General features: G+C 55.8%; 1 protein-coding gene across 4 annotated transcripts in view; it reads left to right on the forward strand.

The window, feature by feature from the left end:
- Positions 1 to 27,559, forward strand: part of SCARB1 (scavenger receptor class B member 1) — an 84,324-nt gene extending 56,765 nt beyond the window's left edge. Inside the window, exons 12-13 of one of the 4 annotated variants that reach the window (XM_045457124.1) lie at positions 2,007 to 2,135; positions 6,009 to 6,134. In XM_045457124.1, coding sequence (XP_045313080.1) covers positions 2,007 to 2,135 — 129 coding nt within the window. In that variant the 3' untranslated portion in view covers positions 6,009 to 6,134. Of the gene's footprint in view, positions 1 to 2,006; positions 2,136 to 6,008; positions 6,967 to 12,223; positions 12,555 to 27,389 lie in introns of those variants that run through there. The other 3 variants (XM_045457126.1, XM_045457128.1, XM_045457125.1) reach the window with 3 other exon arrangements.
- The last annotated feature ends 137 nt before the right edge of the window (positions 27,560 to 27,696 follow it).

The raw sequence follows: 27,696 nt of genomic DNA on the forward strand, positions 1-27,696 counted from the left end.
AAAAATACAAATTTAACTGTATTTTACATTATTTTTTTGACGTGAAGTCTTTAAAATCTGCTGTGTGTTTTAACACTTACGGCAGGTCTTGAATCGGACTCACCCCATTTACTTATTTATTTATTTTTAAATGTTTATTTATTTTGAGAGAGAGAGAGAGCGAGCAGGGGAGGGATAGGAGAGAGCGAGAGCGAGCGAGAGAATCCCAAGTAGGCTGGCTCTGTGCCCAGCGCATGGAGCCTGACACGGGGGTCGATCTCTTGACAGTGAGACCGTGAACTGAGCCGATATCAAGATTTGGACACTTAACTGGCTGTGCCACTCGGGCGCCCCTAGACTCACCCCCCACTTAAAAGACCTAACAGCCCTATGTGGCTACTGGACCAGGGAGCATTGTATTTAAGAGGGCTGGGGACAGCTATAGAGAGCATCCGGAAAGCCTTCCCTGAAGAGGCAGAATTTAGGCTTAGATGTGAATGCTAATGAGGCAGTCAGCACAGAGTCACAGAAGGAGTGCTTCAAGCACAGGAATAGCCAGTGCAAAGGCCCTGAGGCGGGGATGGGCAAGCCGTGTGGGAGGGGCCTTGGGCCCCCGCAGCACCTGCTTTCTTGCTTCAGCTTTGGCATACAACTCTTCTGCTTTCTCCTCTTTTTGGGGGGCGGCTTGCACGCTTGCTTGCTCGCTGGGGGCAACGATAAACCTTCCCAGGCTCCTAACATAGGTTTCGGACCCTTAACCCGATGTGCCTTCCAAAGTGGCCCTGGTGCCAGGGTGCCAAGGCCCCGGAGCTCTCATCATGCCAGTGCTCTGGTGTTTGAGTCCCTGGTGATCGAGGGGTGTAAGCAGCCTGTTGGGGGCCAGGGAGACCGGGTTGAGCAGACCTCGCGCTCTAGGGAGCGCAAGGAAACTCCCTATAGTTTTTTGACTGATTTACGCTAGGAGGGTGGAGGGGACCAGAAGCCAAGGCTCCCAGCCTGTGGATCCCTCCTTGGGTGCTTCCAGCAGTGAAGGTGTACTGTCACAGCCAGGGGACCCAGTGGACTGGCTGGATCTGTCCTCTCTGCCTCCTAAGTGTCCGTCGAAAGCCAGAGGGGGAAGGAGAGTGAGGAAGCACGTGTGAAATCCCTGGCTAAGGCCTCTTCCCTCCAGGCCTCCAGGCCTCACCGCCCTCGGACCCAGTAAGGACGTCTGTTTTCACTGAGGACGCAGTCCCTACAGGTGTCACTGGAGGCCAAATAATGGAAATTTATCTATCCCATTATGTATTTTTTTGCGGGGGAACTGAGCAGGCGTTAGGCCTTACGTGTTTTTTTAATTTTTTTAATGTTTATTTTCGAAGGAGAGAGAGACAGAGTATGAGTGGGGGAGGGGCAGAGAGAGGGAGACACAGAATCTGAAGCAGGCTCCGGGCTCCGAGCCGTCCGCACAGAGCCTGACGCGGGGATCGAACTCACAGACTCTGAGATCGTGACCTGAGCTGAAGTCGGACGCTTAACCGACTGAGCCACCCAGGCGCCCCCTAGGCCTTCCGTGGTTTTATGTGATTTGTCCTGATTTTAAGAAAACAATCATCATCACATGCTGGTGAACTCAGCACATTTTAATTGCCGAGAATTTTTTCTTCTCAAGTTGTTCTTTTCAAATAGCCAAGCTGTTTCTGGTGCCTTTAAAACGCCACCTGCTCAGCCCGCGGGTTCTTGGCCAATACGCCCTGTCCACCGTGGCCCGTCTCCCCACCCTGGCTCCCGTCCAAAGCCTGAATGTTCGGGCCGACAGCCGCCGTTCCTGCGTGGCTAGTCTGTCCGACCAGGCGTGTTTCCCGAAGATACCCGAATTTCTGTCTCTGGTGAAGGACACCCACTCCCCGCCCCCCACCCCCAATCTCAGCCTCTCTGGTCGTTAACGGTTGTTGGACTTAACACCCCGCTCTTTGCTTTTCGGCGATTGAAGAACCTTTTGCGTTTGGCTGCAGAGTCAACTATAAATTAGCTTGGTTATCTTCTAGGAGAAATGCTATTTATTTTGGAGTAGTAGTAAAAAGGGCTCAAAGGATAAGGAGGCCATTCAGGCCTATTCTGAATCCCTGATGACATCAGCACCCAAGGGCTCTGTGCTGCAAGAAGCAAGATTGTAGGTGGGTACCAGGTAACGCCCCCTCCCTTCCCCTCCCCTCCCCTCCCCTCCCCTCCCCTCCCTTCCGGTAGCAAATAGAACTCTGGCGGCTTGACCCACTTTGGACCTCACCCGTTTCTTCAGCCTAAACTTCTCCTGGGGTGTCTGCAGACCGTAAATTCGTACTTGTAGATTTTGCTGGTGGGGAACCCGCCCTTCTGACGTGAGGAGCAGTGCATGGCAGTTTCTTTGGCCCCCGGCGTGGTAGGGGACGGTGGAGGGCGATCGCGTTCCGCGGGCTGACGTGTTCGTTGCCCAGGTTGTCTTAGGAACGTAGGGTCCAGGTTCAGGCCACAGGTGCTTCTCAGACCTCTGGTGCAGTGGACTCCTCTGGAATGTAAGCAGTTGGCTCAAAATTGAGACATTGAGACCCCTGCACATCCTTCTAGAACCTCCCCCCCCCCCGCCCCCCTGCTCTGGAATAGAGTCACACGGAAGGAGCCCGGGGATCTGTATTTTCATGGACCCCCCCCTGCCCCCCCCCCACCCCCACAACAAGGGGATTCTGATGCGGACGATCCAACGTTTGAGAAACACGAGTCTCAGTACATCTGGGAGGACTGACCAAGAAAGAATCTAAGCACCAAGTGGGCACCGACCAGGTACCCAGGATTCAGGCCGAGAGGGTAGCTTGGCCAGACGCAGCAAAAACAGAGCACAAACACGCCCCCCGCCCCCACAGGAAACAAGAACGACGAAGGGGTCCCGGTGAGAGGTGGACGTTCGGTAAACGGTGACTAGGGTTTAGGGTAGGTGTGTCCCGTGCAGTTACTGGGACGCGCGTGGGTTTTGGACCTCTGATAACAGCTGTCACTTTGGCTTCTCAAAACTGCACCGCCCCCTCGAGCTTCTGGGGCTGCGCGGGCTCGGGTTGAAGCAGGCTTCTTGGGAGCCACGGAACGAGGGGGAGGCCGCCGCCCCGCTCTTTGGGGCCAGTTGGCTGCCTCCGGTCGGCGTCGTTTGCCAGGGCCGGAGGCGGAAAGAAAATAGAAAATGCGAAGTCGTGAGCGCAGGCCTGTTTGTGTTGACAGGTGCGAGGAGGCGGAGGGAGGGGCAGCTGTGTCCCCAGCCAGGCCCTGGGGGGCTCCTCCTGACAACTGGGGAATAGGAGGCCGGGGCCTGAGCACGTCAGGGTGTCCCAGGGCTGGACACCCAGGACACGGGGTGTCCTGAGAACACGGCCCCCGGGCTTGGAGACTAGTCCCCCTTTCCTTCCAGTGTCCCCCCACCCTCTTCCCAATAACACAGAAACAAAACTGGGGTCTCCTCTGTATCTTGCCCCCAGAATCCAGTTTCCAAGTTGTTAGGGAAGTTTCTGACTTAGAGAGATTCTAGTGCCCTGCCTCGCGGAAGGCAGCTCGGCCTCCACGCCAGATGACGCTGCCTCTGCCCCCGGTGGGGTACTTGGGGAAAGCGGTGCCCTGTAGGCTCTGGTTTGGGGGCCAGGCACCTGGGAAGTGACCATGGTCCTGCAGACCTGGAACGCGGGCATGGTGGCCCCAGCCTACACGGAGCCTCCGCCTGGGTCCCTGGAGGAGGCCCCCCACCTTGCCTCGTACCTGGGCATGGGAGTGGTCTTGAGGGGCAGCCTCGCCTGGGAGAGAGCAGGACACAGGGCCTCCACTAGCCCGAAAGGGTGTTCTCATGTCGAGAAGGAAGACGGCCACTCTTGGGCAGACCTGGCCAGCTCTAGGGCAGAGGGCTTGGCAAATGGAACATGATAACCCATTTGCCGTGCCTTTGTGCAGTGAACATCTTAGACAACCGTACATGGAAACCCTTCAGGGAAATATTCCTGGACCTATCCTACCTTCTCAGTGATTTCTCTCCCGTTCTAAGTCTTCATTCCTCAGCTAAATGAAAGTGGAAGGAAATAGGAAGAGGAGGAATGTGGTTCACCTTCTGGTTCCTTGCGGATCTGTTACATGAGTCTTCCTTGGGATGGACCAGGGCCCCTGTCACAGCCTGGGATTCGTTTCCCTTTGTACTTCTGAGCAAGGCTTTCTTAAGTTGTGACTCTTTGGGCCACGTTGCTGAGGTTCTGGGCACCCCTGGGGGTCCCCATGCGGTCTCTCTGTGGTGGAGGGGAGGGGTGCAAGGCTGGTCTCACTCTGGCCTGGCCTCCCCGCCCCTCCCCCCATTCCTGCCCCTGGCTTGAATGTGGCTCAACCCTGGAAGCCTTAGATCCGTCCCAGAGGGAGGGAGAGGGACAGGGGTCCAAGCCTTCCCTGTGTCCTGCCCACCTGGGGGTGGTAGACACGGGAGGGTGGGAAGGGGCTGATTTTCTTCACTGCCCGGAGAAGCAAGCCCTTGGGGTTTGGGAATGAGGCACAAGTGGCCACAGGCCCTCAGGGTGTCCTGGCCACACTGCTGGGCCCCGAGGCCTCTCTCTTCTTCAGGGCTCAGACGGATGATAAGCCTCCTATCAACGTTGCTCTTTTTTTTTTTTATGTTTATTTATTTTTGAGAGAGAGAGAAAGAGACAGACAGAGCACCAGCAGGGGAGGGGTAGAGAGAGAGGGAGACACAGAATCCGAAGCAGGCTCCAGGCTCCGAGCTGTCAGCACAAAGCCCGACCCGGGGCTCGAACCCACGAACCATGAGATCATGACCCGAGCTGGAGTCGGACGCTTAAGCGACTGGGCCACCCAAGCGCTCCCCAGCATTGCTGTCTTTTTTTTTTTTTTTAATTTCATATTATTAATTTTTTTTTTTTTTTTTTTTACCATTTATTAATGAGAGACAGAGCATGAGCAGGGGAGGGGCAGAGGGAGAGGGAGACACAGAGAGACTGACATGGGGCTCGAACTCCCAAACCGCGAGCTTTGAGCTGAGCTGAAGTCGCACGCTTAACCGACGAGCCACCCAGGCGCCCCTCAACATCGCTGTCTTTAACAGATGTGTTGAGAAATCTTTTAAAAACGTAAAAGTAGATAAATTATAGTATGTGATGTTCCCTCTCACCCGGACTCAACGATATTAACTTCTTGATAACAATTCCTTTTTTTTTTTTAAGTTTATTTATTTTGAGAGAGAGGGCGAGCATGAGCAGGGGAGGGGCAGAGAGAGAGAGAGAGATTGAGAGAGAGAATCCCAAGTAGGCCCCATGCTGTCAACGCAGAACCTGATTCGGGGCTCGAACTCACGACCGTGGGGCCGTGACCTGAGCCGAAATGAAGAGTCGGACGCTGAACCGGTTGACTGAGCCACGCAGGCGCCCCAACAGCATTAATTGTTAACATCTCGTCCTGGTTGTTCACCTTTTCCCCAGAGGCAGCTGTTGCCGGGAAATTGGTGTGTGGGCTTTTCCCCTCTAAGTCTGTATACATATATCCACGAACAAGAGATGCTTAACAAAGTTGTCCCCCTGCCGTCATGGCATATGGGTCACTCTGCCGCTGGCTTTCCTTTCCTCGGGTTTCTGTTTGTGAAAGCTGTCCGGGCTCAATGCCATCCTGTGACTGTATTTTAAAAGTGCGTTTCTTCTATCGGTGGACATTTAGGTGGTTTCCAGTTTCTGGTTAACAGTATCGCATATAAGCCCTGGATTCCTGGCCTTGGCCTTCTCACTGTGTTAGGCAAGTCCCTTTGGGCCTCGGTTGTCCCACCTCTGAAATGGGGCGAGGGCAGTGTTCAGTGAGAGAGGGGGGCCCTCGTAACCGCGTTCTGGGGGGGGCTCTGTATGTCACTCCGGGCTTTTCTCCTCTCCGGCTTGATAAGTGGGCGCTGCGGAGGGGGACACGGAGGGGCCTGTTTCCGTGCGGGAGGCTGTGGGGGCGGGGCCGGGGTGTGGGCGGGGCTTGGTGACCCAGCCCCCGCCCCCCTCTCTCCACAGGGTCCCAGGGACGTCACCAGCCAGCCCAGCGTGGCCACTGAGCCGGACCGGCTCCCCAGCCCCTGCACCCCGCTTCTTCAGGACTCCCTCGGCGGACAGCCCACCAGTCCCAAAGCCTGAGCCCCCCCAGTTGCCACATGCGTGTCCGCGCGCTGCACACCCCCGGCACGTGTCCACACGCGAGTACGCAGGCGTGCGCAGACACACTCAGGGATGGAGCCGCCGCTGAGGAGACTCAGGGCATCGTCAACCAGGGCCGTCTGGAACCTTCTGTCCGGGTGACCCACAGTGCCGCGGGCACCGGGTCCCCTCCCCCGAGTGAGCCCGGGGCCGACCTGTGCGGCCTGAGGGCCCCGGGCTCCTGACGACTCACACCACCTCCCCCCTCCCCCCCGGGCCCCCCCCACCCCCCACCAGCCACGACACAGACGCCGCGGTCCCTGCTGGGTGGCTCGCCTGCAGGACACGTCTTTCACTACTGTCCCCAAACCCAGCCCGGGAAGGCAGACTTCTCGTGCCAAAGCCGTGCGGGCCGGGGAGCCGCCCGGCCCTGGCCCGGGCCCGGAAGCTTTGGCCGCGCACGTGCCCCCCGGGCTGGGGGCCAGGCGGCGTCACGCGGGCCCCAGCCAGCGGCGTGACCGGGACCGGCCTGTCCCTGTTCCGCGGGCCGACCCCGATCTCCCCAGAGTTGCCGCGGGTGCCGCCCGGGATGCCTGGGGCCCCCTCCTCCCGCCTAAACTGACGTCATCCTGTGTACTGAGCCGGCCGCTCCCGGGTGGGGGTGGCGGGGGGCTCTGCCCCGAGTCGCCCCCCACGAGGGCCCTCCGCCCCGTCAGTGTGGGTGTCCCGTCTGGTCCGGGGCAGGCCTCTGCCTCTTTTCTACTGCCAGAGAAATGAGTTTTATCGTCTTTTAAAAGTAATTCACTATTGAAGTAATAAACCTTTTTTAAAAGTTAAAGTGGGCGTCGGTGACAGCCTGTTTGTGGGGTCTTCTGGAAAATTCTGGGCTCTTCCTAGTCAATAGCCCCTTCCTGATAGCTGTTCTCTAGGGGCTGGGCTGCTACCTGCCTGCCTCTTTCTCCCTTCCTTCCTTCCTTCCCTCCTCCTTTTCTTCTTTTCTTTTCTTTTTTCTTTTCTTTCTTCTTTCCTTCCTTTCCTTCCTTTTCTCTTTTTTCTTCTTTCTTTCTTTCCTTTTTTCTTTTCTTTCCTTTCATTTTCTCTTTTCCTCTCTCTCTCTCTCTCTCTCTCCCTTTTTCCCTTCCTTCCTTCCTTCCTTCCTTTTCTTTCAATGTTTATTTATGTTTGGTGGGGGGAGTGGAGGGAGAGAACTCCAAGCAGGCTCTGCACTGCCAGCCCAGAGCCCAGTGTGGGGCTCGGGCCCCACTAACTGTGACCTCATGACCTGAGCCAAAATCAAGACTCGGACGCTTAACCCCCTGAGCCACCCAGGCGCTCCTCTTTTTACTTTTTTATCTGAGAGACAGAGAGACAGAGAGAGAGAGAGAGCGTGATCGCAAGCAGGGGAGAGGGGCAGAGAAAGAGAGACTTTTTAATTTTTTTTTAACGTTTTTTTTTATTTTATTTTTGAGACAGGGAGAGACAGAGCATGAACAGGGGAGGGTCAGAGAGAGGGAGACACAGAATCGGAAACAGGCTCCAGGCCCGGAGCTGTCAGCACAGAGCCCAATGCGGGGCTCGAACTCACGGACCGTGAGATCGTGGCCTGAGCCGAAACCAAGGATCAGTTGCCCAACCCACTGAGCCACCCAGGTGTCCCCGGATGGGATCTGTAGACGATCCTCCCCCTGAAAAACATTCACAAACGAGGTCTCCTTGTCAGATGCCTTTTTAATGTGTATCTCCTCCTCCCCCAGAAGTTCAGCGAAACATTATATAATATATGCCTTTAATCATTCTCTTGTACTTCTCTGCAACCCAAGTGTCTGTGGAAATGCAAACAGGTGTTCTAATTTCTTCTTGTGACCACAAAGGTTCACATTTTGGGGGGCTGGACCGCCATTCCATTGTAGGCACACAACTGACCAGCAACATCGATGGGTCACATTCGTTACCTATCACAAAGCCATAAACCTTTATTGGAACGCATCTCCTTTTTTATACGTATTTTATGATGTTTTCAGTGTGCAGAGTGGGATTGACGTGTGTGTGCAGCTCTAGGAATTGTAACGCCTACACACACGTGAGTGACTACCACCAACCAGCCTAACGAACAACTTCATTTTCCCTCCCGATTCCCTCCTGCTTCTCCTGTGCGGTAAAACCTTCCCCTGAGGCCTAACCTCTGGCAACCAGATCGTTTTGCCTTTTCGCGAATGTCCTGTAAATGGAATCGCACAGTATATGGTCTTTTAGGACCTCTGCTTTCTCTTGGCACAACGTCGTGGGATTCACGCAAAGCCTTGCACCAATCAGCGGTCTGTTTCTCTTTACTGCGGAGCAGAATCCCGCTGTTTGCATATGCCCCGGGGATTTGGGCGAGTCAGGACTCGCAGGGCATTTAGACGTGTTTCCAGTTTTGGGGCGGCTTGGATGACTCAGTCAGTTGAGCGCCCGACTCGGGCTCGGGTCGTGATCTTGCGGTTTGTGGGTTCGAGCCCCGCGTCGGGCTCTCTGCTGTCGGCGCAGAGCCCGCTTTGGGTCCTCTGTCCCCCTCTCTCTCTGCCCCAACCCGCTCGCACTCTGTCTCTGTCTCTCTCAAAAATAAATAAACATTAAAAAAAAAAAAAAAGTGTTTCCAGTTTTTGGCAATTAGGAACAACACCTAGGAGTGGGGTTGGTAGGGGCCATACGGCAATTCTGGGGTTAGCCTCTTGACTTTCCGCCAGATAATTTTCGGAGCAAGGCATGAGAGCGTCACCTGCTCTGCGTAATGGCCAGCCAGCCCCATGGTATTTTAAAACCTTTTAGTCATTCGGAGTGGAATCTCCTTGTGGTTCTTATTTGCCCGGAAATACACCTCCTGAGGAGGCGAATGAGGCCTCTGCGTCCTCCCCCATGAATTCATGTGTCCTTGACTGACAAAAACTTTTTGCCAGAAGGAGACCACATTTATCATCATTTCCATTCTTATCTTCGGAGATGGAAGACGGAGAAGCCCTGTTTACATGAATAAGCAGCCGGGGGGCAGGAGGAATGTCCTGATGGTGGTGTCACTCAATTCTTATGCTCTTGAGTAATGAGCAAAAGTGAGAAAGCTGTCTGTCATCAAAAAGTATTTTTGCTGATGGGTCAGCTGACCGGTCCCTTCGACCTTCCTGCACATGTGTAGAAGGCAACAAAGGAGGTCACCCATTTGCAGCAGGATTGCTCAACCTTTAGATTAGTTCTGTAAACCAGTATTCGGGTGTCCCTCTGGTGGGGACCCGAGGGCAGCGGGGGACTCTGTCTGTCCGCCGCAGAGTGGGCACTCACAAAGGGGCGGAGAGAATGTTCTCCACGGCCTGGGCCTGCTCTCGGGTAGACCTGCAGGCCGAAAGCTCGCGGGGAGTCCAGGCTTCCGAGATGGTTCCCTTCAAACCCCCATTTATTCTCCTTGGGAAGCGGAGCTCAAGGACTCCCGAACCGGAGTGCGATGACCTTTGAGGACCGGACACTTGGGCCTGAGCCTCAACACAGACACTTTTTTTTACACGTGTGCACGGAGCTCTACATGCTTATAAAAAAGGGAAAAAAAAAAAAGGCAACATCCAGAGGGCATTCCGGGGTGTGTGTGTGTGCGTGTGCGTGCGCGTGCGTGCGTGTGTGTGTGTGCGTGCGTGTGTGTGTGTGTCCCAAGGGAACACGGGATAAAGAAGCAGATTTGCCCTCCACGTGGCTCATCGTGTGAACAACTTCCTTCTGAGTGTCTTTGTCACGTTTCGGCCGATTCGTTTTTTGGGTGCAGCCGTGGAGCCCAAACACATCCGATGACTTCATCCAGGGCTCCGCGAGGGAAATGCCCCTGACCCTTTGCCAGCCTTCAGGGTGGCCTTGGTCTAAGGAATCCCCAAAAGCGTCCCTGGCTCAGACTTTTCCCTCACGCACGCACTCGACACCCTAACCCCCACCTACCACGTGACCCTGTTAACTTCATGCTTTTCAAAAATTTGACCCATCTTTTAAAAACGAATTCTCTTTTGAAAAAAAAAAAAAAAAAAAGCGGTTGGATTTCAACTTGCGGGTCCAATGGGCAAGTTACCTGTTTTCCAGAATCCAGGAAAACAAATCACACAACTACTGAAGTTTAAAGATGTCCCTCCAGGGGCGCCTGGGTGGCTCAGTCAGTTAAGCGGCTGACTTCGGCTCAGGTCATGATCTCGCAGTCTGTGAGTTCGAGCCCCGCGTCGGGCTCTGGGCTGACGGCTCAGAGCCTGGAGCCTGCTTCCGATTCTGTGTTTCTCTCTCTCTCTGCCCCTCCCCCGTTCGTGCTCTGTCTCTCTCTGTCTCAAAAATAAATAAACGTTAAAAAAAATTAAAGAAAAGAAAGATGTTCCTCCAGGTACCATGAGACCTGCCATATGTGGGAACTCTGCACTGTTCCTTACTGTTCCTTACTGTTCCTTACTGTGTCCTGCATTCTCCCATCTGCCCACTCTGCTCCTGGAATAAACGTTACCCTTGTATGGAAGCTTTCCCTCCTGTCTCACTCACTCCTGGCATCACCCAAGGCTCCATTCCAGCCAGGCCCTCTCCTCCAGGAAGCCTCCCCGATCACTTCTGCTCATTCAGCTATCCCCCGCCTTGGAATTCCGGGGACACTGTGTCTGTACCCTAGATGATGCTAGAATGTTCTAGAATAGTAGAAGTCCCGATTCTACTTGCTGTAGCCCCAAACCCCAATGCCAACGGGCTGTGGTGTAACCCCCGGTCCCTACAATCGTGCAGGAACTGGAATATTCTTTATTTTTTATTTTTTTTTTTAATTTTTTTTTTCAACGTTTATTTATTTTTGGGACAGAGAGAGACAGAGCATGAACGGGGGAGGGGCAGAGAGAGAGGGAGACACAGAATCGGAAACAGGCTCCAGGCTCTGAGCCATCAGCCCAGAGCCTGACGCGGGGCTCGAACTCACGGACCACGAGATCGTGACCTGGCTGAAGTCGGACACTTAACCGACTGCGCCACCCAGGCGCCCCAGGAACTGGAATATTCTTAACTGAGATGGTTGCACTCCTCTGCAATTCCTGTGTTTGCTCAGATGGTCCCTCTTTCAACCACAATTTACTGAGTACTCGCAATGTTCTTGTGAATAAAATCCCGAGGGGGGCTTCCCTCATCTGAAAAAAAAATGGGGATAATTTAATACTTGCCCTGCGGGGTCAAGTGTGGATCTCAAAAGAGTTGGTGGCGTCACGTGAAAGGCTCAGGGCTGGGGACGCTGCACTCAAGCCCACTGTTTTGGGGCCAACCTGACGGATGCCATCGGGGTCCCTCACCTGGAGGCTCGGCCGGCCGGGTCCAGGCTCCCATGCAGGTCCTGTGAGGTCCTTTCTCCATGCAGTGGCTCGAGAGGTCTTTCTGAGGGGTGAACTCTCAGAAGGTTCATCCCTTGCTTAAGCCTGGACTGTTCTCCACACTGAGGATCAAGTCCCCCCTGCTGGGGGCTGCCCGGGAAATCCCTTCTCTCCTCCTGCAGTGGCGCCGGCTTCTGGGCAATTCCAGGATCTGCCACTGGGGGGCGAGCTGTGCACACAGGTGGTTCGGAGGCCAGGGCTCTAAGAGGTGCTGCGGGTCGGTTCTCAGGGTGTTCCTTAAATTGGGGGAGTGTTACCTGGGGCCACAGCCTGGCTTCCGAAGCTTGTAACCTCGGGGCGCCTGGGTGGTTCGGTCGGTTAAACCTCAGACTTCAGCTCAGGTTATCATCTCGTGGTTCGTGGGTTCAAGCCCCGCGTCGGGCTCTGTGCCTGCTTCGGATTCTGTGGCTCCCTCTCGCTCTCTGCCCCTCCCTCGCTTACGCTCTCTCTCTCTTGCTCTTAAAAATAAACATAAGAAAAATTAAAAAACAAAGAAAAGAAACTTGTAACCTCCAGAAGTTGCATTTTATGAAAATGGGCATTTGGGGGCTCCTGGCTGGCTCAGTTGATGGAGCATGCGACTCCTGACCTTGGGGTTGTGAGTTTGAGCCGCACATTGGGTGTGGACATTACTTAAAAATAAATAAATAAATAAATAAATAAATTAATTAATTAATAAGGGCCTTTTTCTTTTTTTCCTAGGAAGCTTTTCCTTAATATTCTTCAGCTTTTCAGCGGGGCCTTGACCCTTTCCCGGGGTGTTGGAGGCGAGCGTGGTCACCCCTAAAACGAAAACCGGAGTCACGTGACGTTTGCTTTTCCCTTGTACGTACTGCAGGGGGCACTGGCCTTGGAGGCAGCCCAACCGTGTGCCAACCTCTGTCGTGCTCCAGCGGCGGGGCGGCCTTAGAGAAAACCTGTGGCCTCTCTGAGCCTTGGGTTTCCCACCCGTGAAAGGGGAGGTACAGGTTCCCGCTCCGTGACTGTCTGGGAACCCCCGCGAGGGTGGAATAGAAGTGACGCGGGAACATTGTGGGGTCTCCAGCAAGCGTTTATTAGATACCGACGGCGTCGGGCGCTTGCTGGGTACCAAGAGGGAGTCGGGCTCTGAGAGGACCGTGTTCATTCGTTCATCCATTCCTGGGAGCGCACTCATGTGTCTCCTGGGAGTTGTCTTTGTTTGGGTCCCTCAGTTGGAGCGGCTGAGACAAAGGGGTGTCCCGAGCCACGGGGCGTCCCAGGAGGACAAAGGGGGCTCTCGCAGCCCAAGGGTTTGGGCGTGGAAGTACACAGACTCCAGCGGTGCACAAAAGCAGTCAAAAGGGACCTATTTGGATCTGTCAGAGCACCGCTGTGCTCTGCCACAGAAGTGTGGGGGCAAATAAAGCGGGAGCGGTCCCTGCCCTCCCAGGCTCGCGTTCTGGTGGGGGTGGGGGTGGGGGCAGCAAACAAGTAAAGGAAAAAGCAAGATACCTCCAGAGAGTGATGAACGCCAGGAAAGACATAAAAACAAGGTGGCATGATGACAAGTGTTTTAGAAGTGTCCCCTGAGAAGTGCCATTGATGCTAATTCCCGAGGGATTTGAAGGACTCGCGAAAAGAGCACTTTAGGAACTGGGCACCGCATGTGCAAAGGCCCTGAGGCAGCGACCTGCAGACCAGAGACCAGTGGGCTGTAGCTGCAGCTTGGTCAGCTGTGCGGGTGGGGGATGGGGAGGGAGATGAGATGGCGAGTTAGGCAGGGACTCAACCAGGCGGGGCCCTGTAGTTCGGATGTTAAGCACAATGGGAGCCACTGGCGGGTTTTAAGTTGGGAAGCGACAGGATTGCTGTTTCTGCTGCGTGGGAGTTGCAGTGGGGACAGGTGTGGGTGCAGAGGGATCCAGCAGGAGGCACTCTATACAGTAACACCTCCCCTGCCCCCTGCTCGTGCCCGGGGGCCCTCAAAGCACCCCTGCGATGCCTGGGGCAGGAGAACTCGGCCGGTTTTACAGGAGAGGAAACCGAGGCACGTTCCACGCCTCTCCTGCCCTCTAGCTTCCTAAGTGACTCCTCTAGGGGAGGGTGCATGCCCTCACTCTCACGAAGAGCGCTGGACCTCCTTCCTTAGACTCCGCGCTCCCGAGGGGAGGGTGGGCACCGGGTCTGTGGGGGTCCCCGCTGCGTCCGCAGCCCCTGGTCAGGCGTGTGTGCAAATGAGTCTCGGCTGAGCAGAGGAAGGAATGACCGAGGCTTAGTGGCCGGAGAGAGCGAGCGAGTGCCGGCCGCGGCCACCAGGGGGCGCTGCGGGACCGCCGTGCGCCTGGCGGCCCCGGTTCCCGCACCCGGGCCTCTCCGGCCGCCCGCGGCACCCCGCCACGACTGTATTGTGAGGTTCTGGATAAATCACACGTCAAAAATGAAAAGTTGACGGGCCGGGGCTGCACAATCCGGGTCCCTCTGTACGTTCACGTTGAACAAGCCAACCGTTTCCACACCTCAACATGCCCTGCAATCTACCCGTGTGAACTTAGTGGGGGAGGCTGAAAATAGGAATTAGTCCTGTCGGCAGAAGGCAGGTTTGGGTAACGGGAAATGAGTATGAGTCTTTGGCTCTGGGTGTCGGGACCTGGCTTCCACAGCGGCCCCTGAGTCTGACTGTGGAACTCTGGTGAACTCAGGGCCCAGCCCCGCCCTGACCCCTTGGTCCCCCAGGGACCGACGCCAGCAAGATCAAAACTTTGGATGCCCAGCGGATACAAAGTGTCAGACCAGAGGGGCGCCTGGGTGGCTCAGCTGGTTAAGCGTCTGGCTCTTGGTTTCAGCTCAGGTCATGATCTCAGGGTTTGTGGGATCGAGCCCCGCAGGGGGCTCTGGGCTGACAGGCAGAACCTGTTTGGGATTCTTTCTCTCTCCCTCTCTCTGCCCCTGTTCTGCACACGTGCTCTCTCTCTGTCTCTCCCTCAAAACAAATAAACTTAAAAAAATTAAAAACTGGGGGCTCTTGGGTTAAGCGTCCGACTCCGGCTCGGGTCGCGATCTCACAGTCCGTGGGTTCGAGCCCCGCGTCGGGCTCTCGGCTGACCGCTCGGAGCCTGGAGCCTGCTTCGGATTCTGGGTCTCCCTCTCTCTCTGCCCCTCCCCCTGCTCTCTCAAAAATAAGTAAACATTAATAAAATAAAATAACTAAAATAAAGTGTCAGACCAGAGCTGGGCTCTGCCTGTTGCTAACGGTGGGTGAGCGTTTCCCCACGATCCAGGTACCAACGAGGAAACTGAGTCCAGAGAGGTGAAGTCAATGTCCAAGGTCTTACGGCTGGGAATCCTCAGAGCCCAGATCGGAACCCCGGGCAGCTGGATCCAAGGCCTACGTGCTCGGCCGCTGCCCTACACGCCTCCTTGTCGTCCGGTTGACCAGGACTCATATCGGTGCCTGTAGCCAGAGACCGCTTTTTTCGTATCCCTCCTGGAATCCCACTGGGGAACCGGCTTCGTTTCCGACCCGAGGGACACACAGGTCCTGGTTCTGGAGACTCTGAGAAGCCGGGGGGCGGGGCGGATGGCAAGGCGCACTCCCCACAGAGACAACCCCAAGTCCGTCTAGAAGGAGGCTCTGTATGCCGTGGACGTGCCCGAGCCCCCGTGGAAGGGCTCCCAGCTCCCTCCAAAAGAGGCTGACGATGGAAGGGAAAGAAGGGGAGTAAGGGTTAACATTTCTAGAAACCGTGCGTGGTCTCCAACCCTCACAACAAAACTTGAACGAGAGGGCAGCAGATGGGGGGTGGGGAAGCAGCTGGGACTTTTGAAAAAAAAATTTTTTTTTTAGTGTTTATTTATTTTTGAGAGACAGAGAGAGACAGCATGAGCGGGAGAGGTCAGAGAGAGAGAGGGAGGCCCAGAATCTGAAGCAGGCTCCAGGCTCCGAGCTGTCAGCCCAGAGACCGACGCGGGGCTCGAACTCACAGACCGCGAGATCATGACCCGAGCCGAAGTCGGACGCTCAACCGACTGAGCCACCCAGGCGCCCTGAGACTTTTGAATAAGGTCCACCGTTTCGTTTTCGGCTGGGGTCCCGCGTTGCGGACCTCCCTCCCTGTGGTTCAGGAGCTAGCTCCAGAAGGTTCCGGGCCCGGTGTTTCTCCCAGAGGGTGAAGGCCAAGTGGCAATATCTTGGAGTCTGGAGTCACGGACGCGTCCAGATTTCACGGCACCTTGGCCACAAGGCCACAAAGCCTTAGGCACGGCTGACCTGACAAGATCCAGGCTGAGAAAGGCGGGGCCTTTGCGAGGGAGCCGTTTGAATTCGGCTCTAAGGAACAGATGTCCGAACAACGCTGGCCAGGAGGCACATTTCTGCAAACTAGGTCTCATTTACCTCCTCAATTTCCATCACGGAGTAGGACTTCCTCTCCCCTGGGAAAACATTCCGGCAGATGGGTTCGAACCACGTTGCTGTGGAAGGCACGAAAGTGGCGGCCGGGCCCGCGGCAGTTTTCCAGAGCTCTGGAACATTCTTCTGGTCCCTGGGATCTTCTGTCTGTTTCCATGACCCACCCCGTCTGCTTGTCCCCGGGCTGCAGGATGTCTCCCATTTTGGGGGACGGAGGCTCTCTGAGGAGACACTCACGTGTCTGGGCCTGCTTCGTGGTACGTTCAGCTCTGTGGTCTCAGGCGGTGGCCACGGCAGCCGTCTGACGGAGGGACATGATTTCTTCCGTGAGCTCAGCCTTGGGGATCAGGCAGGCGGCAGGGTTTGGAGCTGTTTGCGGCACAGGCCTGATTCACCGTGTCCCTCGGGCAAGTCGCTGGGACCCCTCTGTGTCCCTGCCAACAGGAATTAGAACTCCTGCCCCCGTTCATTTCGCAGCTCCTCACGAGGGCTGTAAAGAAGGAGCTTTTACGCACTTGGGGCTGGAAATAGCGTAAGACTTTGACATCTGTTCGCGAAGCAGTCTGGGAACCGACCCTAGCACCCAGAATGCGGTTCACCTTAACGAGCGCCAGGTCTCGCGGGGCTGAGCTGTAATACCGGGCGCCACCAGGAGGTGTCACTGTCAAACACGCCCGGGGCATCCTCACACCGCTGTGTCTTTGGGGGGCTTTGTGTGTAAACCCGACTTCTTTAGATGATGGAGGTCAGTGCAGGCGAGTTCAAATGCCCACAGAACCAGGCAGCAGTGGATGCTTGGCCTCCCTCAGAGCAACATTTTGACAACACTTAAAAAAAAATTTTTTTTTTAATTTATTTTTGAGACAGAGAGAGACAGAGCATGATCGGAGGAGGGGCAGAGAGAGAAGGAGGCACAGAATCCGAAGCAGACTCCAGGCTCCGAGCGGTCAGCACAGAGCCCCACGCGGGGCTCGAACCCACGGACCGCGAGATCGTGACCTGAGCCGAAGTCGGACGTTCAACCGACGGAGCCACCCAGGCACCTCCCCCAAAATTTTTTTTAAGTTTATTTACTTATTTATGTTCGAGAGAGGGAGCAAGCAGGGGAGGGGCAGAGAGAGAGGGGAGAGAGAGAATCCCAAGCGGGCTCTGCACCATCGGCCCAGAGTCCGATGCGGGGCTCGGACTCCTGAACCATGAGAGATCATGACCCGAGCCAAGACCGAGAGCTGGACGCTTATCCGACTGAGTCGCCAGGCTCCCCTAACACTTCTGAAGTGATACAGGTGACACCATTATGGAAGACGGATGACGTTTCACGAAAGCAAGACGGCTGGGATGTCAGATCCGAGCTCGAAGAGAGCAGTATTTTGCGGGCTGCGCTCTGGGCGAGTGACGCCCCTCCCTCCACCCGCGGGCCCAGGCTGCCTTCACGTCACCTGAGAGCCTGGCTTTGCCTTCAGTCGCGCCCGCGGCCGCCTTGTTAGGCTGGATGCCGGCTATTGTGGCCAAGTCGTCTAATTTTTGGTTTAATTTTCAAAAGGAGACGGCTTTGAAGAAGGTGAAATTTCCCGATTTTTAATTATTGGCAACGAGTGCCAATTAAATAAAGTACTACGTGGGCCAAACGAAACACAACTTGGACAAGACTCAGTCTGTCGGTTTCTGAGCAGGACTTGCCTTTGTGTGTTAGTCGTATAATTTAGGCATGCGTGTCTGTGGCTATAAACCCCTTTCTGGAGGCGTGTAGGTGGGTGCCTTCCATCAGCCGAAGTCATGGGATGCGTTTATCTTCTGCACAAACCGGGGAAAATAGATCATACTCTGGCGTTTGTAAGTGGTAACAGCTGAGACACTGGTTTTTGGAGTCAGAACCGGGTACGAATCCCGAATCTGTGAGTTGCTAGCTGTGTGACCTTGGGCAAGTCACTTGACCTCTCTGAACCTCAACATCCTCGTGTGTAAAAACGGGGGCCATAAAAATCCCAGTGTCGTAGCCCCGAGTCACGTGTCCACGACAGATTTCTAACTGTCACCTTCCGGGCACACGGAGAAGGCTGCTTTCCTGGCAGCCCCGTGGTTGGATGGGGTCGTGTGATTCTCACGAGAGCGGACGGTTATCTGGAACACTCTGTGGACTGTGGCATTTAACTGCTGCTGTGACAACCTTCAGAACTCCTTTTCCCTCTGCCCCGACGGCGGGCGGCGTCTGAGATGCTGACCCTTCCATCAGCCTGGGTCCCAGGATGAGGACTTCCCCAGGACACAGCCCCGAGCTGACTTGTGTACAATGAGCACAAGACAAACCTCGGTTGTCGGAAGCTGCGAAGATCCAGGGGACTCTTACCGCGGCATCCATAACCTAGACCACCTCGACTGTCATGACCCGCCTCTGGGAACGTCGTGGGGGGTTCCACGAAAGCATGGATCGGAGGGACTTAACACAGCACCTGGCACACAGTGACCAGGCGGGAACGGGTAGAGTTTTCTCTCTTAAGTCAACAAATATTTGTCGAGTGCTCACGTCTTGCCGGGTCCTGCTCAAGGCACGGGGGACAGAGTAGCGAGCAAAGCAGACCCAGATTCCTGACCCCCTGGGGTCCCGTGCTTCTGCCGTGGCGTTGTCTCCTCCCTCGGCTGGGTGCGCGAGGAAAATGGGGCCATTCGCTTTGTTCTGGGCCCACGGGGGGACGGAAAGCAGGTCTGGAGATACCATTGGTGGCAGGCAGACAGGGACTGGGGGAGCCCCTCCCTCCGAAGGAGGCAGCAGGCAGATTGTGACCGTTTCAGGCCAGGTCACCCCGGGCGGCCCGCGGTGACGTCAGTCACGGCGCCAGGCCTTGGGCAGAGGCCAGTATTGACTTTGCCTGGGGAGCACATGTGCCCCTAAATCAGAGACTGCGCTGAAAAGGGGGGGTCTCGGGCATTTCTGAAAGGCCACCAACGTTTTTCAAATGCCTTTTTGCGAGTCCCTTATGTCTGCGAGTCCCTACAGATTCCTCCTGGGAGGAGGAATTCCCCGCATTTTACAGATGAGGAAGTTGAGGCTCAGAGAGGTTGAGTGAGCCGCTCCAAGCTGCACAGCCAGGTAGCGTGGGAGCCGGGATTCCAACGCAGCTCTTCGCCCCCAAATCCTGTGTGCGTCCCCTGCGCTGGTCTCTCGTGACGCGCTTGGGAACCAGAGGAAGAAATACACAGCGCCGTCCCGGGCTTCCTTCCCTTCTCAAGGCGACTTCCGGCCAAGGCAAGCTTTGTGCTTTCTGGGTTTGATTATCTTCACCCTGTTGGCTGAGAACCTACTGTGTGCCCGGCCCCCCTAAACTAACCCTACCTGCGTCCCCTCGTCCCACGCTCACCACGGCCCGTGACGGAAACTATCCTTATCCCCATTGTACGGGAGAAGCCCTCGAGGCTCGTGGCTATGACCTATCTAGCCAGTGGCCAGCTGGTCTAGGGCAGTTCTGTGGCACTGATGCGACACAGGGCTCTGGAGGCAAAGAGCGGGGTCAGCGGGAGGCGGAGGGTCATCGAGCTTCAGGTGCGTGTCCCCTGGGGGCCCATTGGCAGGGACCTGCCGTGGCTTGTTGTCTCTGGCCGTGACCCCAGGGCAGTGCAAGTTCTAGGGTAACTCCAGGTAGTGTCCCGGGGGGAAGGGATGGCCTTGGACCAGACCAGGGGGTGCAAGCCAGTGGCCCACAGACATGTTGACTTTGGCTTACACCGTGTGCAGGGGGGAAACAAAAACTAAACTAGCGGCCAAGATTTCAAACTCGAGGGAGTTCGTACAAAACCTGTGCTTCGGCTACCTTTGCAAAATCAGAAGATCTGGGCACCCAGGGGCCTCACGCCTGCCTGTCCGCGGTGCCCTGGGTGACTGCTGCTTTGAGAAAGGACGAATATTCTGTGTCACCGCCGGGCCGCCCTCGCTGCCGAAATGCTGCCACGCCCTGGTGGCATTGGAGCCTGCGACCCTGCGCTGAGCCTGACCTCTTGGGAACAGACTTCTAGAAGCTGGCGGAGGGCTGTCCTGGCCACGGCAAACACATCAGCAGTGTGTGGACCGCCCCGGACTGTCCCACGGCCCAGCAGCCCCTCGTTTCCTCCCTGCTGCCACTTGAACGTTACCCCTCGAGTCCCAGCGCTGTATCTGGAGGAGCAACGTTGAGCGGCGAGGCGCAAACCGCACGGAGGGGGGGAGACGGAAATCGTGACGGTGACGACTGCGTCCCCCCCCCCCCCGCTGAAGCCTGGGGGGGGGGCGAGGACCTGACCCGCAGACCCTGAGAACGTGTGACCTCACGTGGCAAAGCGGCTTCGAAGACGCGGCTCAGGGAAGGATCACGAAGCAAGTAGCTCAACCCAGGTCACGCGGGTGGCCCTCTGTGGTCACGAGGGTCCTTCCGAGAGGGAGGCCGGAGGGTCCGAGTCTGAGACGGAGGCCGGAGAGGACGGAAGCAGAGGATGCCGGGACGCATGGGAGCCAAGGGGTGTGGGCATCTCGAGAAACTGCAACGAGGACCAGACTCCCCCCCCCAGAGCCTCCCGAAGGAGCGCGGTCCTGCCGGCGTCCTGATTTTGACGTCTGGCCTCCGGAACCGTAAGAGAACAAAGGGCGGCCGCCGGCCGTGTGCTCGCTGGCTGCGGCAGCGACGGGAAACGAACGCGGTGACGCGGGGCCGTGTGGCTCCGACAGGTCCCCGCCCTGGCCTGGTGTATGTGCCTCTCTCCGCGAAGTCATTCGGTCCCGGCAACGCGATGAGAAAGTGAGGCTCAGAGAGGGCGAGCCACTGGCCCCGGGTCACACAGCCCGTGAGGGCTCAGTGTGCACTTGGAGCCCGTGGGGCTTCAGGTCTGCCTTTCCTGCTGTGCTGGGCATTCTTCAGTCGTCCTCCGGTCCCACCCCGTCCCTCTCCGCTTTGCCCTTGTCCTGGAGGGCGACCGGGTGGCAGCCCCCCCTTGATGAAAACCTCTCCAACCACTGGTCCCGGATTCCACGTCTCGCTCCATGTTCGGGGGCCACCGCGGCCGGTCCACATGCCGCCCCGTGGAGTGGGTTTAAGAGCCCATTTTACAGTAGAGGCAGAAAAAGGCCCAGAGAGGTTGAGTTGCTCCCCCAAGCTGACCAGCTGGCTAGTGATACGGCCAGGATCTGAGCCCAGGCCGCCCTCTGCCCGGCACCCCGTTCTCCCTAACTGCGGCTGTGACTGGGCATGTCCCCTCCCCGCCAGCCCTGGGTTTCCTCCCCTGTAAAATAAAGAGAAAGTCTAGTAACTGCCCCAAAGGATGGATGGGAAGATTTTTGTCCTTCTCAGCTGTAGATACAGGGTCTGGTTTTGTACTTACCCGCCCCCCCTTTCCTCCACCCATCTAGAAACTATGGATTGTGTGCCAGCCGGGTGTCCCCCGGGGGCAAAATCACCCCTGCTTGGGAACCATCGGTTTGAGTCTGAGCTTTGACTGTTTTTGAGTTTTGACTGTTTGACTGAGTTTCGACTGTGTTTGGAGCGAGGAGGCTTTTCAAGATGTGACTCAACGCGGCCCGTCTCGCCCCAAAGTGTCCCCAGAAATGCCCATCGCGTGAGCCCCACTGGTGGTTGCCCCTCGAGTCTCCGAAAGCCTTTTCCGTCGGCGTCTGCCGTCCCTTTCTCGGCCCGTTCCAGAGCCCCTGGAACCCCTCCCGGAACCCCGTTCCCCGGGAACTCTGGCAAATGTTTCTTCTGTTCTTGAGGCCCCAGAGGAGCTGCAAAGGGGAATTTCCTCCAGAAGCCCTTCCCTCGACCTCCCTGCCCCTGGAGGAAATTAATTTCCGGGGGGGGGGGGGGGGGGTGTGATCACTGCCTGTCTCCTCTGTGCTAACCGCACACCATTTTTGCAAGACTGGAGTTAGTGGGTGTGTGGGGGGGTGGAGGCCCCCTGATTTGGGGGAGGGGGCGGGGGGAGGGGGCTCGGGGTCGGCAGGAAGCCCGGCTGCCTGCCCTGGAGTCATCGCCTCCCTGCCACGTCCTGCCACCCTGCGAGCTTTGAGCTTTGTCATTGAAGAGGCAGGACACATACGGGGCCCCAAGATATCCATCTGTCTCCCTTATTTGCAAGCCCTGAATGAAATCCTTCAGCATTTCCCGACAGGGCAGAATGCGGCAACTCCCAACGAGCTATTTATGGGCCATTTTTTTCAGCATTACTTGCATATTATAATTAAGAGATAATGTCAGTGGAATAGAACATTGTCACCGGGTAATGGTCTCCCGCTGCTTCCGAAATGTCAAGGCAAAGTCACAGCATTTATCAAAAATAAATGTTGGCGGGAAGACGCGACGTTTGTTTTCACAGCAGGGACATTAATCCCGGCACAACGATATGGCAATGTCTTGATTTCTCTTTTCCGGAGTGATGGATGCCAGGGGACGGTCCCGGCTGATGGATGTAGGGTCTTGCCGATGGGGGGCGGGGGGGGGGGAGGCTGGCTGGGGACAGAGGTGCCGGCTGCCTGGCCGGGTGCGGCTGGCGGGAGGGTGCTGGCTGGCTGTCCCCAGCCGCTGCCCAGAATCCGCAAACTCACGGGGCGCGGACCTGGCTCCCGATTGGGCAGGGGCGTCTCCTGCTGCTGGCGGCGGCCTGCTCATTGGGTAGGCAGAGGACGGACATTTGGCGGGGATCCTCCCTCCTGCCACCACGCCGGTCCCTGGGGAGTGGGCTCGATGACGCAGAGGCCTACCCCGGGGCGGCCTCCGTCTCCCCATCGCTGCCCACGAGGGGGCCCGGGGCGGCAAGGGGCAGCCAAGGCAGCCGGCCACCGGCCGCCGCTGGCGATCGGGGACCCGCCCCGCCACACTTTGCCACGGGGACCTCTAACTGAAGGGGACCTCTAACTGAAGTCGGCCTCCACGGCTGCCCCGAGGGATCTTTCCCAAGTGCACGGCCGATCCTGCAGCATGAGGCTGAACTCCCCGTGGGCCCTCGGGACAGTCTTGCCCCCCTGAGGATTTCAGCACAGCGTTCCCAATGTCCTTGCCTACCGTCTGAGCAGCCCGGCTCTGTCTCCCCGCCGGCCCAGGCCTTCACCCTTTCCTTCCGCCTGGGACTCCCCTCCCCGCTCCTGCCTACACACAACCTCTAGTCTGGCTGTCTCTCACTTCTCCAGGCCTCCGTTTCATCGCCTCCTCCTCCAGGAAGCCTTCCCTGACTTCCCAACCTGGGACATGTGCTTTCCCTGCGGTCTCTAGGCCTCAGGCCTTCCCCGGATCATACCAACATGAGTACTTGGGTCTGAGTCTGTCTCCCCCCGCTTCTCAACTGCGGGTGCCGCGAAGGCAGCTCTGTTCCTGGATACAGAGAGTAGGTGTTTAACGATAGGCATGTGCTGGAACAGTTGGATGGTTGGAGGCCTTTCATGTGAGTCCATATGAGTTACCTACTGGCAGAATAACGCCGCGTAACAAGTGGCACCAAATATCGGTGACCTCAACCGGGAAGCATGTATTCGAGCTGTGAGTCTGCAGGCCGGCAGTTGAGGCTGGGCGAGGGTGGAGGTCTCCTGTCTCAACTGGGCATATGCACGTGTCTGGGGTGGCCGGCCGGCGGCTGCTGGAGGGGCTCTGTGTCCCCTGGTCTCTCTTCCAGCCAGCTTGCCCGGGGCGAGAGCCTCGGTGACAGCAGAGGGGTGGGAGGGCAGGCAGGAACACACCCCTACTCTCATTGGCTGGAACCAGCCTCGGGGCCCGTGAAGGGCACGGAGACGGGTCGGGGTGTGGAATTGGGACCTTCAGGGCAATCTGGCACAGACCGAGTCAAGTTCTTACGACATCCAGCCGGCTGCACACCTCTCACGGTGTGCGAACGGTCTCGCGGCGTTCGGTATGTTCGCATCATTGTCACACGAGTCTCCGGAACTCTCAGCTGTCAAACCCACCTTCTGTCCCCGAGAAACACGGACTCCCCGGTCCCCTCCCCGGCCCCTGGCGCCCACCATCCTACTTTCTGTCTCTAGGAACGTGGCTCCTCTGGGTGCCTCGTGGAAGTGCGGTCAGGCCGTATCCGTCCTTCGGCGGCTGGCTTCGTTCACTCAGCATCGTACCCTCCAGGCTCGTCCATGGAGGAGCAGGGGTCAGAAACAGGTCTCCTTTCCTTTCTTTTCTTTTCTTTTTTCTTTTCTTTTCTTTCTTTTCTTTTCCGTTCCTTTCCTCTCTTTTCTTTTCTTTTTTCTTTTCTTTTCTTTTCCTTTCCTTTCCTTTCCTCTCTTTTCTTTTCTTTTCTTTTCTTTTCTGTTCCGTTCCTTTCTTTTCTTTTCCATTCCTTTCCTTTCCTTTCCTTTCTTTTCTTTTCTTTTCTTTTTTTTTTTTTTTTTTTTTTTTTTTTTCTTTTCTTTCTTTTTTTTTTTTTCTTTTCTTTCTTTTCCTTTCCTTTCCTTTCTTTTCCTTTCCTTTCCTCTCTTTTCTTTTCTTTTCTGTTCCGTTCCTTTCTTTTCTTTTTTCTTTTCTTTTCCTTTCCTTTCCTTTCTTTTCTTTTCTTTTCCATTCCTTTCCTTTCCTTTCCTTTCCTTTCCTTTCTTTTCTTTTCTTTTCCATTCCTTTCCTTTCCTTTCCTTTCTTTTCTTTTCTTTTCTTTTTCTTTCCTTTCTTTTCTTTTCTTTTCTTTTCTTTTCCGTTCTTTTCCTTTCTTTTCTTTTCTTTTCTTTTCTGTTCCGTTCCTTTCTTTTCTTTTCTTTTTTCTTTTCTTTTCCTTTCCTTTCCTTTCCTTTCCTTTCTTTTCTTTTCTTTTTTCTTTTCCTTTCCTTTCCTTTCCTTTCCTTTCTTTTCTTTTCTTTTCCATTCCTTTCCTTTCCTTTCCTTTCTTTTCTTTTCTTTTCTTTTCTTTTCTTTTTCTTTCCTTTCTTTTCTTTTCTTTTTTCTTTTCCATTCCTTTCCTTTCCTTTCCTTTCCTTTCTTTTCTTTTCTTTTCTTTTCTTTTTCTTTCCTTTATTTTCTTTTCTTTTCCTTTCCTTGCCTTTCTTTTCTTTTCTTTTCCGTTCCTTTCCTCTCTTTTCTTTTCTTTTCTTTTCTTTTTTCTTTTCTTTTCCTTTCCTTTCCTTTCCTTTCTTTTCTTTTCTTTTCTTTTTCTTTCCTTTCTTTTCTTTTCTTTTTTCTTTTCCTTTCCTTTCCTTTCCTTTCTTTTCTTTTCTTTTCCGTTCTTTTCCGTTCCTTTCCTTTCTTTTCTTTCTTTGTCTTTCCTTTTTTTTTTCAACAGGTCTCCTTTTTCAAGGCTGAATAATACTCCATCGTGTGGCTAGACCACATTTTGCTTACCCATCCGTCCGCAGCTGGGCACTTGGACGGCTCCCGTGTTTTAGCTACCTCGAATCGCGCTGCCACGAACATAGAGCGTACAGATACCTCTTCCAGATCCTGCCCCGACCCTTCTGGGTATACGCCCAGAAGCAGGACTGCTGGACAAGAGGTAGTATGTTGTCGCCTGGCGGAGAAAGCCTCTGAGGCAAGAACAGTGATCACACGTTTGACAGGCGTCAACTGGGCAAGCTCAGGGTCCCGGGGCCTGGTTTGGATCCCGGCTCTGCTGATTCCTAGTTGTGTTTTCGCACATGAGTTGCCTGCGCTGAGCCTCAGGGTTCTCCTCTGTGAAATGGGGATAAGAATAGTATGGATCCATGAAGGGAGAAGGGAGAATGAGAGCAGTGCCTGGCACAGAGCCCGCGCTCAGCAGATAAAACCCACGTGTTGTTTTAGGCAAAGTTCTTGTCTGATGATCATGCCTGTGACACCTCTCCCCCCTCTCCCCCGACCCCGGGGCGGGGTGGGGGGTGGGGAGGGGGAATGTGTTGTAGCTGACCTGCCTTTAAGCTCTATGGGAACACACCCTGAGTTTTTCTGCCCCGGGGAAGCCCGAGGGACGGGCTGGGTTGGAGTTTGGTGGCCGGCCCGGCCGGGCTGCGGGAAGGGTGAGGGCTGGTGACAGTGTGGCCGTGGGCAGGGCAGGAGGGAGGTTTCCTGCCTTCACAGATGTTCAGCTTCCTGATTCAGAGGCCTCCCCAGCCAGGCCTCCTCCTCCCCTGTTCAGATTGCAATTTCGGCCCGGCAGGAAGAGAGAAATGAGCTTGCATAATAGAGGAACATTTGGTTCTTTCGGCTGGGCCTGGAGAGGGGGAAGGTTTTTGTGCTGAGCGCGGGGGCAGACTGGAGAGGTTTCCTGCGTGCTGGGCGGCCGTGGGGGAGGCCGGGCCACCAGGAGGGAGGGCTGTGCTGAGGGCCAGATGGACGTGGGGGGGGTGTGGGGAGGCTTCCTTGGGGAAGAGCAGACAGGGAGGGGGCCGGGGGCTCTGCGACTTTGCTGTTTTCAAGAGATAGGAGAGAGCGCTCCGGGGAAACCACACGGGGCAGCACCGTGGCCTCGGGGACCCTCGGACAAGCACGCAGCCGTGGTAGGCTGTCCCTCGGTCCTGGGGCCCTTCGGGACACTTCCTCCTCAGCCCAGAGAGACCTGTGACCTCAGCAGGTCTCAGCCGAACCTGAACTTCCTGATCCAGGGGGATGGGTTTGAGCCGCCACGGGGGAGGGCTCCCCAGGATCCCCAGGCCGGACGAGAACGAGAGACACAACTGAGCACAGACTGGCCGAGGTCAGGAGGCAGGTCCCCAGATGTGACACCCCCACCCGCAATTGGCTCTGTTGTTTATCAGGGGCCTGAGCTGGGACAATCCCCGAGTAGGGGGAGCGGATTCCGGGCCAGGGTATGGGGTACAGGATCGGGACGGACTCTTGGAGGGATCTTGTAATTCTCGACACGTCGTTCGCGTCCCTGACCTGGGTTTGTCCTCACGACGGTGCGGGGAGCTCAGTCTTTGCACAAGTATTTGCTGAGCATCTACTCTGTCCCAGGCCTGTTCCAGGTGCTGGAGCTTCTGCAGTGAGCAGAGCAGATAAAGGGCCGTGCACCCCGGGAGGTTCCGTTCTGGGGGAAAAGGCAGGTGCGCAGCGAGGAAACACGTCGCGTGGAAGGAAACGCGCAGCAAGGAAACACGTCGCGCCCGCGTGGAGGGCGCACGGCTGGCCTCCGCTCTTCTCCCTTCCCCACAAGAGCATAAGTCCCCTGCTCTGACCTGCTTTAGCCGAACGAATGAAGTGTCACTGATGCTGTGCCTGGCCCTCAAGGGACCTTGTCCTTTTCTGCACCTTTGCCATCGTGTGGGACAAACACTGATCCACGGGGGTTGAGAGACAGGTGGGCCAGCCAAGCCGGGCCTGGATCAGCCCCGGGCAGGGGTGTAACTGATAATGCGTGATGGTTTATTTTACAATTGTATTTTAAAGTAATCTCTACCCCTCACGTGGGGCTCGAACCCCAAGACAAGAGCCACACGCTCTACCAACTGAGCCAGCCAGGTGCCCCGCGTGATTGTTGTTTGAAGCCACTGAGTTGAGGGGCCGCTTGTTACGCAGCCAACTGGTGACGACGGCGGGCTGACGAAACCTGCTATTGCTAAGTGCTGTTATTAACCTCATTCTGTAGACAAGGACGCTGAGGCCCAGAGTGGGGAGAAGAGCTTCTCAACATTACAGTTCACGTGTCTAAGCCCGGACAAGAACCCGGCTGCCTTGACTCCAGCTGGCTTACTCATTCCTTCAGCACGTTTTTATTGAGCACCTACTATGAGTGTATAATTGTATTGGGAGCTGGAGATACCACAGTGAAAAGGACATCCCTTCTGCAAGCAACTTGGTTTAGAAGAACTTCTCCTGGGGCGCCTGGGTGGCCAGTCGGGTAAGCGTCCGACTCTTGATTTCGGCTCAGGTCATGATCTCACGGGTCATGAGTT

This window comes from Leopardus geoffroyi, chromosome D3 (genome assembly GCF_018350155.1).
Source record: "Leopardus geoffroyi isolate Oge1 chromosome D3, O.geoffroyi_Oge1_pat1.0, whole genome shotgun sequence".
Classification (NCBI taxonomy): domain Eukaryota; kingdom Metazoa; phylum Chordata; class Mammalia; order Carnivora; family Felidae; genus Leopardus; species Leopardus geoffroyi.